At 46.0% G+C, this 12,500-nt stretch overlaps 1 protein-coding gene across 4 annotated transcripts in view; it reads left to right on the forward strand.

Annotated features, from left to right (window-relative positions):
* Window positions 1-12,500, forward strand: part of LOC143281211 (uncharacterized) — a 113,701-nt gene that overhangs the window by 100,718 nt on the left and 483 nt on the right. For all 4 annotated transcript variants that reach the window (XM_076586287.1, XM_076586286.1, XM_076586289.1 and 1 more), the window contains 2 exons: window positions 6,156-6,364; window positions 8,341-12,500. The exon at window positions 8,341-12,500 is cut by the window's right edge and continues 483 nt beyond it. In XM_076586287.1, the coding sequence (XP_076442402.1) occupies window positions 6,264-6,364; window positions 8,341-9,394 (1,155 nt within the window). In that variant the 5' untranslated portion in view covers window positions 6,156-6,263 and the 3' untranslated portion in view covers window positions 9,395-12,500. The remainder of the gene's footprint in view (window positions 1-6,155; window positions 6,365-8,340) is intronic.

Genomic DNA, 12,500 nt, shown 5'->3' on the forward strand with positions numbered 1-12,500 from the left:
CTCCTTCGTTCGTGGGCTGCAACTCCCATGTTCTCTCGTATGTACGAGTGGGCTTTTACGTGTATGACCGTTTTTGCCCCGCCATTTAATTGAAGTAGCCATACTCCGTTTTATGGGGTGAGCGAGTTTTATCAAAACTTGGTGAATTCATTAAAACTTGCAGTGTCTTTTTGGACACTTTAAAGCAGACGAAAGACTGCTGGCGCCTATTTTACCTGCAGTTAATGCAAATTTAATATATATTTTGTCATCAATTTGATATTTTTTAAACATCCACATTGCCCCAACTCTGGTCACGTTATAATTTAAAACTTTGAAAATCATTGAATCTTGAAACCTACTTGTCATTATTTTGTCTGATGCGCTGTGTCAGCGTAACAGTGCGAAATTTGTCATACATCTCGATGAACCGTTCTCTTTCTTTTTTTTACCATAAGTTTCATTAACCTGGAACCCATCCCCAGTTTCGAAGTCAATATAAAATGTTCCTTAAAAAGTGTCACCTTGTGTATTATGCAGAATAAGCAGAACATGTGTTCACTACAGGCAGCCCCCAGTTGGGATGCTGGGGATCTTTCAGTACAAATAGCATCCCCACCTTCTGGAAATTCTGTGCTATAAACTCCCGCTTTTCTATTGCTCTCTTTATTCCTGCCTGTTTTCTTCCTCTCACTGTTGTCTCCTTTTTCTGCCTTTTAAGTCCACTCCCCTTTCAAGTTTTTTCGAGCAAGCCTTCACACTTTTTTTTGTTCTCGTTTCCGCAGTCTATGATGTTTTGCTGTGGCGATTTGGTAGTAAAATTGTAAACACCGGGATGGGCACTAGCTGTCGATTCTGCAGTGTTATTTGCTGATAACTAGCTGTCGATTCTGCAGTGTTATTTGCCGATAATTAGCTGTCGATTCTGCAGTGTTATTTGCCGATAACTACTGTCGATTCTGCAGTGTTATTTGCCGATAATGGCCTTTTTGAAATGTATTTTTGCTTCGCTTTGAAGAGTGATTTTTTAATTATCCTTTTTCGTTTATTTTATTCATTCTTTAATTTTTTCTTTTCTTTTTCTTTTTTTTAAACTGGGGATGATAAATTAAGGGGAAAGGCTAGCGTCCTCAGCACAGCCTGGTCTTATTTGCCTTAAGGAGCTAAATAGATAAGATGAAGTCATGAACTGTGTTTTGTGGGTTTGTCTAGGGTGTGTGTGCGTGTGTGCGTGTGTGTGTGTGTGTGTGTGTGTGTTATAGATGTAACAGTTTTGTGTTGACGCGGTTGAGCATTTGTATGGTTTGACAGTCCTGATGGCTCTGTGCGGTTGGCTGGACTAAAAGCAGCAGTAAACAATAATACAAGCAGATCATACCCATCTGTCAATGACTGCCAAGTACAAGTATAATGAGACAGCAATAAACAGATGAATAAATAAATAAATAAATAAATACGGGACACGGAATGAGAAAGAGGCGTGTTGACACAGATCCATAACAACCAAGGTCACGTGGTCATTACCATAGTGCCTCAGGGAACGCCGGATGTCTGCTGTCCCTCCCCTGACAGTCAGTCCAGTCAGCTGTGTCCACGTGGCTTTCACTGTCACCATTGGTCTCCGTGTCTGTCACGTGATGAGTGTTTGGTTGTCAGGTCTCTGTATTGATCCTGTGCGCATGCTCAGCTCGCAGAGTGTCGCTGTGGAGAGTTGTCTTGGTTTGTAAAAAAAAAAAAAAAAAAACGTCATGTGTCGCTGTTGGAATTGTCTCCCGTTTGAAACCATGCTGCGGAGAGAGAGAAATCGCAACAAGGTGGCACTGAAGGTATGAGCAGGGCAACTGATGCTTAACGTGAAGAAAATTGTGTCGTTGTGTCGCACCGGAAGTCCTTGCAGACCCCCACCCCCACCCCCCCGCCCCCGCCCCCCCGAGCAGCGCAAACGCAGTTGATGTTCACGCGAGAAAAAAAAAATTGTGTCGTTGTGAAATTGTATCACACTGGAAATGATTGCTGCGGAGAGAGAAATCGCAACGGGCTGGCACTGATTGCCTAACCAGCACAGTGGATGTGTTCGTAGGATGTGGCACTCTGGTGTTTCTTTCTTCTTGTTCTTCTTGTTCTCCTTCTTCCCCTTCTTCTTGTTCTCCTTCTTCTTCTTCTCCTCCTCCTTCTCCTTCTTCTCCTCCCCTTCTCCTTTTTCTTCTTCTTGTTCTCCTTCTTCCCCTTCTTCTTCTTCTCCTCCTCCTTCTCCTTCTTCTCCTCCCCTTCTCCTTTTTCTTCTTCTTGTTCTCCTTCTTCCCCTCCTTCTTTTTCTTCTCTTTCTTCTTCTTCCTCTTCTTCTCCTTCTTCTATTTCTTCTTCTTCTTCTCCTGTGTATTTCGGCCTCTTGACTTAGGAGTTGCGGTGAAGCAAGTAAGTCCGTGTCGGCGACATTGTTTTAGGAAATCGACATTGAAAATGAAGCGTTTCCTTATTCTTTTGTTCTCGACGCAAGTGTAGGTCGCTGCGAAAACGCCTCGCTTACTTTTGTTACATTTGTTGCTGTTGTTTATGAAGTGATGTCACTGCTTGCGTAATGTATGTCACATCACATCTGCCAGGGTCATAACAGGGCCAGGGGTATAGTTGAGGGAAAGAGGGAGGGAGTAGAGTGTCCAGTGAAAAGAGGTTTAGCGGATGCCAAAAAAACCAGTGAATACACCCTAAGGGATCGTCAGGTATTGGTGCTCAGACGAGTGACAACAATTGAATCTCCGTCATGACGACATTACGTTGAAAATGCCCATTTCATTTTGGGGTCGTATGTCTGTCTGTGAAATGATGTCTTCGATGCCTTTTTCTGGAAGTGAGTTTCGTGTGGAGGCGTGCCGTGATAAGGCGGCGTTGTTCGGGACAGGGAGGGACACGACCTCACTGAGACTTGGGGTTCTGGAAGGGGGCATGTATAGTGCGTGGCTTCGATCTGTTGATGATTGTCTCCCTCCCTCCCTTCCTTCCTTCATTCCTTCCTCCCTTCCTCCCTCCCTCCCTCCCTCCCTTCCTTCTTTCCTCCCTCCCTCCCTTCCTCCCTCCCTTCCTTCCTCCCTCCCTTCCTTCCTTCTTTCCTCCCTCCCTCCCTTCCTTCCTTCTTTCCTCCCTCCCTCCCTTCCTCCCTCCCTCCCTCCCTTCCTTCTTTCCTCCCTTCCTTCTATCCTTCTTTCCTCGCTCACTGGTCAGCCCTTTGGTATCGGCACTGTCATCGGCTGGTCCGTTTTGATGGAAGATTCCTTTGGGAAGAGAGAGAGAGAGAGAGAGGGGAACATACAGAGAGACAGACAGACAAAAAGGAAAGTGGTGGGGGACAAAACAGAGCCGTCCAGTCTTCAAGTTTTCGCAAGAGAGAGAGAGAAAGAGAGAGTTTATGATTTTTTTTATCTGAGGGTAATAGAATAAACAATGATGTCGTTTTTCCCCCCAGCCCTCTTACACCTTTCTGCCTTCGAGTCGTTCCTGTTTCAAGTGCACTGTGTCGAACATTTTGATTTAATTCTGCAGGTTCTGCTCCCTTATGTTCTGCCAGTCTTTGTTTTCTGGATTTTGTTAACAAACTTTCGTCCACTGCACGACACAGCACATGTTTCATCTTTGTGTGATAACCAGCACGCTACAAAAGGCATTGTGTCAAGGCATGTGTAGCTGATGTGCTGAAGCTAAAATATTAATTTCCTGTTTTCTGTAGCAGAAATGAACGTTCGATTGTATTTGTTGACTTGCTGTTGGGGTGTATCTTGGCACTTTTTTTCTCTCTCTCTTTCTCTGTGTGTGTGTGTGTGTGTGTGTGTGTGTGTGTGTGTGTGTGAATCATCAATCAGAATCATATGTATTTGTCGTGAAAACCGTGTGAATGATTTATATAGACAAAACAATAAAGGGTTAAAAAAAAGAAAAAAGAAAAAGAAAAGAAAACAACAACTAAACTAAATGTAAGGTGTTCTAATTAAAACGTGACGTGTTCTTTGAAACATTTATATGTGAATTTTACAAGTCGGGGTTGTACGGGGTCGTAATTACACCATTGACTCACTGTATCAGTAGCATCAAATTTTGTGAATTCAGACTTTATATCTATTAAGAAAACTTTTCGTAAGTATTCATATCTAATACATTTGTCTAGAAAATTATATTCATCTTCTAATATACCACATGTTTTGCATTTTCTTGCATGTTTTTCTCTGTGTGTGTGTGTGTGTGTGTGTGTGTGTGTGTGTGTGTGTGTGTGTGTTACTGATAGCCATTGATATGGTCTGCATTGTCTTGGTTGTAGGCAATGTTACTGTCCCAACTGATATTTTGTGCCAGCTTTTCAAGCCGATCCCCCTAAACAGACATGTACATGAAGGAACTCTTTCTGTTTGTCAACCTCTCTCTCAATTTCTCCGTGTGTGCGTGCGTGTGCATGTGTGTGTGTGTGTGTGTGTGAGGGAGAGAGTGTGTGTGCGATGGAGAGAGAGAGTGTGTGTGTGTGAGAGAGAGAGAGAGAGAGAGAGAGTGAGAGAAAGGGGGAGGGGTAATGCCTTGGTATCTTAAAGATACGAAGGAAATCTGACCAAATGGAAGCCTCCCGGGACAATCTCACTTCACGTATCTGTCACACACATGGCTGGAGTCGTTGCAGAGAAATCGCTAATGGCCTGAGAACAAATGGAATGCATGTAACAGGAATCAGGTGGTTTGCGGTTCCGCTTTGTGATTAAACAGTGGCTTTGATAGCAAAGCCTGAGGAAACTCTTGCCTGATAGTATACATTAGATGGCGAAGACTCCCTTTCTCCAAAGTTTGACTGGAAAAATCAAACTGAACGTGAAGTCATTCGGATGAGACGATAAACCGAGGTCCCGTGAGCATAGCACGCACTTTACGCACTGAAAAAAGAACCCACGGCAACAAAAATGTTGTCCCCTGCCGACGGGCGCAGTAGCCGAGTGGTTAAAGCGTTGGACTGTCAATCTGAGGGTCCCGGGTTCGAATCACGGTGACGGCGCCTGGTTGGTGAAGGGTGGAGATTTTTATGATCTCCCAGGTCGACATATGTGCAGACCTGCTTCTGCCTGAACCCCCTTCGTGTGTATACGCAAGCAGAAGATCAAATACGCACCTTAAAGATCCTGTAATCCATGTCAGCGTTCGGTGGGTTATGGAAACAAGGACATACCCAGCATGTACACCCCCGAAAACGGAGTATGGCTGCCTACATAGCGGGGTAAAAACGGTCATACACGTAAAAGCCCACTCGTGTACATACGAGTGAACGTGGGAGTTGCAGCCCACGGACGCAGAAGAAGAAGAAGAAGTTGTCCCCTGCCAAAATACTGCAAAAGAAAACCACATTGATAGGTACATGAGTGTATGTGCATGCACTCAAGGCTTGACAGGCGCGTTGGGTTATGCTGCTATCAGACATCTGCCTATCATATATGGTGTAGCGTGTTTGGATTTTGTCCGAACGCAGAAAAAGCCTTCTTGAAACTGAAATTGAAACAAATTGTGAAGACTTGTCTTTGTATTTTGAGTTCAGTGCATGAGAAGGGTAGCTAAGACATTCATATGCAGGGAAACAACCTGTTTGTTGTTGTTGTTTTTTAGCGGGGAACGGTTACAAAGGTAAAGGTATTAATCACTCCATCTCACCCCCCCCCCCCCCCCCTCACCCCGTGTGGGAACCACCAAATTCGTTCTTGAGGAAAGTGACATCTGTTTTACCAAAATTCACTTGAGTTGCGACTCGGCGGGAAAATCTCGACTGAATTTTAACGGCAGTGATGGTAATCGTTAGTAATTGTCACCCCATGGTATGTGAACATGGTATCAATGGACGTCTCTTCTCTCTCTCTCTCTCTCTCTCTCTCTCTCTCTCTCTCTCTCTCTCTCTTTCTGTGTGCGTGTGTGTGTGTGTGTGGTGTTTGTGTGTGTGTGTGTGTGTGTTTGAGAGAGAGAGAGAAAGAGAGATTGCGTGTGCGCGTGAACGTAAACATGCGCGCGGTCGGTCATGTCATCAGAGAAACACTACGACAGAACTTACATCAGAATTTCGTGTCCTGTGGAACCCATTACTTTTGTATTGTGACACTGTCAAAGAAAATGGCGTTCAGTTCAACCAAGTGCTGACATGATCAGCATTCCACCTTTACTTTCAGAGGCCATGGAACGAGGAGCACGTGCGTGGTGACGAGCTGTGACGTGACCGTCAAGTGGTGAGGTGGAATGATCTGGGATGACCTCGGGTAATCTCGGATGACGTGGCCATGGAAGTGACGGTGAAGTTAGTCATCGGCCTGGTGGTGGCTGCACTGCTGGGTCTGCTCTTCATCGTCTCCTGCTTCTTCTCTGTCGTCAAGGCCTTCAGGTAGGTCCGCTCACTTTCTCAACGGAGGCGTTCGGACTAATTCACGTACACGACACAGATGCCTGCCCAGCAGCATAACCCAACGCGCTGGCCATGCCTTGCGTGCATTCTTATTTTTTGTTTGCACTTGTCAGTGGATTCCTTCTACATGCTTTGGCCAGAGGGCAACACTCTAGTTGCCATGGGTTATTTTCAATTCAATTCAGTTCAGTTCAATTCAAAATAGTTTATTATCTGCTTCAACCGAAAACAGAAAACTTTCTTTAGGCTCACTTAAAATAAAATGCCCGTCAGCAAAAAAAAAAAAAACTGACACACCCTTCACTTATCACCATGCACACATCAATTATTATGTAAAAAGAAAAACATGTGGGTAAGATACTATTACATTCAGAGTGTAACAACTGTGTGTGTGTTGCGTGTGTGCCCGTGTGCGCGCATGCATCGTTTCGTGTGTACGTTTCAATCATTATAAAAAGGAGAATATTCAGTAAGATGATAATAACATTTAAAAAGACAAATGCTCATCAACAGATAAAACCGAAAAAAACGAATGAGCAACTGGCACATTTTATCAGTGGGGCAAGTGCGTGCTGCACACGAGACCTCGGTATAATGTCTCCTCCGAATGACTTGATGCACAGTTTGATTTTCCAGTCAAAACGTGGGACAAAGGCTGAGAGGAGGAATCGAAACGAGAACCTCGCGGACACTTTATTAGCAGATAAGCGTCTTAATCATTCTGCCGCCTTCCTCATGCAGGTAGGTTATGATGAAAACGACGACGATGATGATAATAATAATGATTAAAACAAGAATGATGACAATGATAATGATAACGATGTTGATGATGATGAAAATAATAATAATAAGAAGAAGGTTTACATAGTGCTTTCAAACACCACAAAGCGTTATACACCAACACGTCAGTCAAGTCACAAGGCAATGTATTCCAGCGCTAAGCAGCTTAATTAACCCGTGCATGCGCCATGTCTCCAACAACGATGACCACGTGCACCGTTCAGACCTATTCATCACACATGCAGAATAGAACAGGATAGGATGGAATGGAATGCATCTTAGTGTCCAGACACAGATACGAATCAGCGCCCTTGACTTGCAAATCGAACAGGGAAGGTGTTAAAAAAAACAAAAAAACTACACCGAAATAGCAAAGACTATGTGCTACCTGTAAGAGTTCAGAAGACGAGATTAATTAATCTTTTAGACAAGTGTGCGGAATAAAATGCTTACAGAAACAGAGTCTTGAACGAAATATGTCGTTCAAATGCCAAACCTAGCGATGCTGATCTTACTGAAAGACGGCAAAATTTGTTCATGTATTTTTCTTTTCATAACATGTTTGTATTTGTGTTTTATTGTGTCTTACAGAGATGCCAACTGTTACGATTTCGCCATATTTTGTTTCGCTCGATCGCAGTTTGTTCCAACGTTACGCCAACGTCAAAATTCTTCCAACGAGTTCAATGTCGACCACATAGCATGGTCACATGCTTTCCTGTCGTAACGTTGCCCAGACACTGTAGACCTATCGACCAAGAGGCCAAGGCAGTCACTACTAACATTGGTGTCACGTGATGATGCTCAACTGATCGCGTGAATGTTTACATTGAAACAGCATTGAGTGGACCAGTCAGCTTAATCGTTTGCCCGTACAAGAGAGAACGTGGATAAATCAAGTTGCGTCTCGGTCAAACAGCGCCTGTGCCTGGTGGATTCAGCTATGGAGTGTTCGCATGCCTTATAGATAAAATGTACGTTTGCTGATGTGACTCGGAGTCCGAGTGTTCCTACCAAATTCGAAATGTTCGTACCAAATTTCCTGATTGTTCCTGCAAACACTTGACAGGGGTTGGCATCTCTGGTCTTATAAACCTTCGGGTTTTATGACAATAAAATAGTCTGTTCTGTTCTGTTCTATCCAGATAAACGTGTGTGTGTTCTGTGTGGCGCAGGGATCGGCGGGAGATGAAAGCACGGCTGGCCGCCAAGCGGGCCGCCTGCCTCAACGGCCACGCCCCCGGCCAGCAGGAAGCGGCGTGCCCGGAGGGGGAGGAGGGCGGCGGAAGGCGGGGCCGGCCCAACATCCTCATCGTGCATGACGGGGAGCGCGAGAAGCGGGTGAAGAGGGGGTCGGGCTGGAGCAACATGGCGTCCTCCCCCCGCCCCCTACCCTCCGCACTCAGCTCCCCCGAGGAAGTGAACTCCGGACACACGGAGAGCACCACAGTGGCGGAGGTGGCCTGCCACCCGGGCAGCCTGACCACCAGCCCCGGAGACGACGACGACGACGACGACAGCGAGGGGGCGGAGGGCGGGCTGGAGGCCGTTGTCAACGGTCGATGCTCCATGCCTGGGCGGGTGGGTGACCCTGAGGGCGTGGAAGGCCGCGGGGAGACTGGCGTGGACATCCAAGGGAGCGTCATCACGTACCGAAGAAGTTCCCTAACACCCTGCGACCCTGGCGGCATCGTCACGACGTTCCCTTCGCGATCTTCCCGGGATGGTGAGACGGGGAAGCAAGTCGGACGTTCAGGGAAAGAGCGTGATGAGACCAGGAAGCAGGTGGAACATTCAGGGAGGAGCGGTTCTGTTGAGGGCAGACCTGAAAGCACGGGACCCTCATACAGTGACACGTCTCGGTACAACATGAACTTCGTTGCCGAGGCTGACGTCATTTCCGGTGGGGGAAGGCGGACGGAGAGGAGGCAGTCCCCCCCTGTCCACCAGTTCGCCAAACACAGGAAGGTGTCGCCCCGCCATGCCGCTTACGGGGCGGAGCTGGCCTGTGCCAGGTACAACCCCAGGCGCAACTCGTACGCGGCGGCCATCGCCTCGGACCCGGACTGGCTGGACCGCGCCGCTGTCAGGCGCCACTCGGACGAGGTTCGTCCCCGCTCGGCCTCCACCTCCCGCCTGGCCAGGGACGAGTTGCGCATGCGCAGTCAGTGTCGTGACGGGGCAGACAACCCTGCCTACAATGCTGCAGACGACAAAATAGTTATTTGATACGTTTGTGCTGAGAAAAACCCCGTGGTCAGTGCAGCTTGGGAGAAGGAAAAACTGCACGTCGATGTGCACTGACAAAACTTCCATAAGAATGTTTGGTGTGTCCAGGTTAGCGAAGATACGTTCATAACTCCGCATGATTATTTTCATGATTGTGATAGTGTGGATGGTGGGTGATAAAACTGTGTGGTCTTCGCACTGAGTTCGCATTATGTTAACAAGTGCTTTTAGAAAGTGTTACCCCCTATGACTTCCATGGCTCGAGCGAAAATGCACCTCTCGGATATTTCCCATTTTAATACAGACCAGATACTGCTTTCTTCAGTCGCGGTGCAGAGCACGACAGACATATAAAAACCTCAAATGTTGTTGTTGCTGTTATTATTATTGTTGTTGTTAACTTTAACTAATACATGCAAGAGTGGACACTACCTCTAAGTCTTGTGTCAGACGAAGTGTTGGAGTGTCGGTTTGGGGGGTAAATAGTGGGCGGCAAGTTAGGGATGCATTCACTCACTTTGATTTGCAGTGTCAAAAACAATAGTTTGATCGTCGAAAGCAAATGTTTTTTTAATCGATACTTTTGAAGAAAAGATATAGTGGCACCAAGAAAAGATGATGCCAGTTTGTTTTGGTTTTTTTTTTAAACGGAAGGGGAGTGAAGATGGGCAAGAGAAATGACACTGGTTTACAGCTAAAGGTCTTGATGCAAGAACACGAAAGAACACTTTTTTTATACTCCGTGTTCAGAGGTCTCGATGCGGTATTCCCACGTCCACTGCAATAATTTGTTGTTGTTTTAATTGATGGTGGTTGGTTTGCTTTTATTGGAGGGGGTGGGGGTGGCAGTGAAGCACCAAAATTTACACATCACGGGCTTGGGGTTCGATTCGTTGGTTTTCTTTTAGCCGAGTGGTTAAAGCGTTGGACTTTCAATCTGACGGTCTCAGGTTCGAATCTCGGTAACGGCACCTGGTGGTGTAAAATTTTCCGATCTCCCGGGTCATCATATGTGCAGACCTGCTTCTGCCTGAACCCCCTCCGTGTGTACACGCAAGCAGAAGATCAAATACGCACGTTAAAGATACTGTAATCCATGTCAGCGTTCGGCGGGTTATGGAAACGAGAACATACCCAGCATGCACACCCCCGAAAACGGAGTATGGCTGCCTATATAGCGGGGTAAAAACGGTCACACACGTAAAAGCCCACTCGTGTACATACGACTGAACGTGGGAGTTGCAGCCCACGAACGAAGAAGAAGAAGTAGTTGGTTTTCTTTCTTTCTTTTTTTTTTTTCTTTTTTTTGTGGAAATGGGTAAAGTATATATTGTGTGATATTTCCCCTGAACAAAACAAAGTATTTGAGTCTTACAACCGTGATATATCTCTCACTCCACGACAATAGAGGACTCAGTCTTTAGTCTGAATATTATGGCGTCTGTTTCTAAGTGTCGTTTCAACCACAGCGAATGATAATCGCAAACCTGTTTTCGTAACAGTATATATATTTTTTCAGTTAAGCAGTGCAGGTTGTTAACATCGCAGACATTACCATGTATTGAACGTGACCCAAATCGGCGGACCGAGTCCTGGCTTGCCGCCTCGCATCACACTGAAATTGCACGCTTCGATGCCCGTCGGTGTGTGTACAAGAAGAGCCTTGAAGATTGGGAATTGTGAACATCAAGTGTGGAGACTGTGGATACATACACTGAGGCCTCGTCATTTTTGCATCACGGGTTCTGGGTTTGATTTTTGTATTTCAAAAGATTTCCTTTGTATCGGTATTCCGTAATGTCAGATGTTCGTTTTTCAACATGTGTGTGTGTGTGTGTGTGTGTGTGTGTGTGTGTGTGTGTGTGTGTGCTGCCTACCTGCCTTCCCCCCCCTCTCTCTCTCTCTCTCTCTCTCTCTGATTCTACGAGAGATGTGAGCGTGGTGGGAGACAGTATTTCCATGATGCGAACAAAAGGTTGCAGGACTAGAACTGAACAAATAATTCTGGAGATGAGTTTCGCAGTTATTGTGGCTAAGTCGGACACGAAGTCTTCAACATTTATGTGTGTGTGTGTTTGTGTGTGTGTGTGTGTGTGTGTGTGTGAGAGAGAGAGAGAGAGAGAGTGTGTGTGTGTGTGTGTGTGTGCGCGCGCGCGCGTGTATGTGTGTGTGTGTGTGTGTATTCGGGTTGTGGGTAGGGGGTAGTGCCTGTTTGTGTACGAGCGCATTAAATTTTCCACTACAGTATGATTCGCACCGTGTTGCCCGAGGAAAAGCGACAACCTCCTATCATTCTGTTTCTCTATTATCTGAGTGTAGACCTCCCTGTGTTACTTTTTGCCTGCTTGCTGACTACCTACCAGACACCTGTCAATTCCACTGCACTAGTTCTTGTACTTTGCCGACACTATGTTATTCAAACATTCTTGACTTCTTTGTTATATACACGACTTATCTTAATAATCTTCCATATGTCGATTTTATTGGAGTAAGCTGACGGTGTGGTTTATCTGTATGTATCTTGCATGTACCTGTAACTGGGCGGGGTAGGCGATGTAGGATGAAATTCACATGGAATAGGTGTGTGATTTCAAACCGACCTCTGTCCAGTTGTTCAGGGAATAGATCGGGATAGGCCTTTGGTCTGCATTTGAGTGAAGTGAATGGTTTTATATTTGAACAAGATGTGTGGGTAATTTTGTCTGGATCCCCAAAACGCTGCAGATACAGTGCAGTTTAACGAGCACTTTGGCTGACGCTCTTAATGTCGAGTTGTACAGGGCAGGGGTCTTGGTTCGGTGAAGGTTTCGTTGTTCGGTGGGGCGTGTCCTGGATTTGCGCGTGCCCGTGACGAACGTCTTTCATAATCCGTCGATGTTAACCATCTTACGCCACGCCCGTGTCTTTGGGAAGCCACCACTATCTGTTCTCTGTCCCAATACTCTTTCTGTCTCGACGTCGCCTCCCACGCCCCCCTCTTTCACGTTACTGGTCATTTGACTTGCTTGTATTTTTTATTTTCAAGAATTAGAATTTCTGGACCACAGGAAACCTGTCCATGTCTCACCCGTGTTGTCCCTCGTCATACATAATGCGCAAGATGACT

This window comes from Babylonia areolata, chromosome 4, assembly GCF_041734735.1.
Source record: "Babylonia areolata isolate BAREFJ2019XMU chromosome 4, ASM4173473v1, whole genome shotgun sequence".
Classification (NCBI taxonomy): domain Eukaryota; kingdom Metazoa; phylum Mollusca; class Gastropoda; order Neogastropoda; family Buccinidae; genus Babylonia; species Babylonia areolata.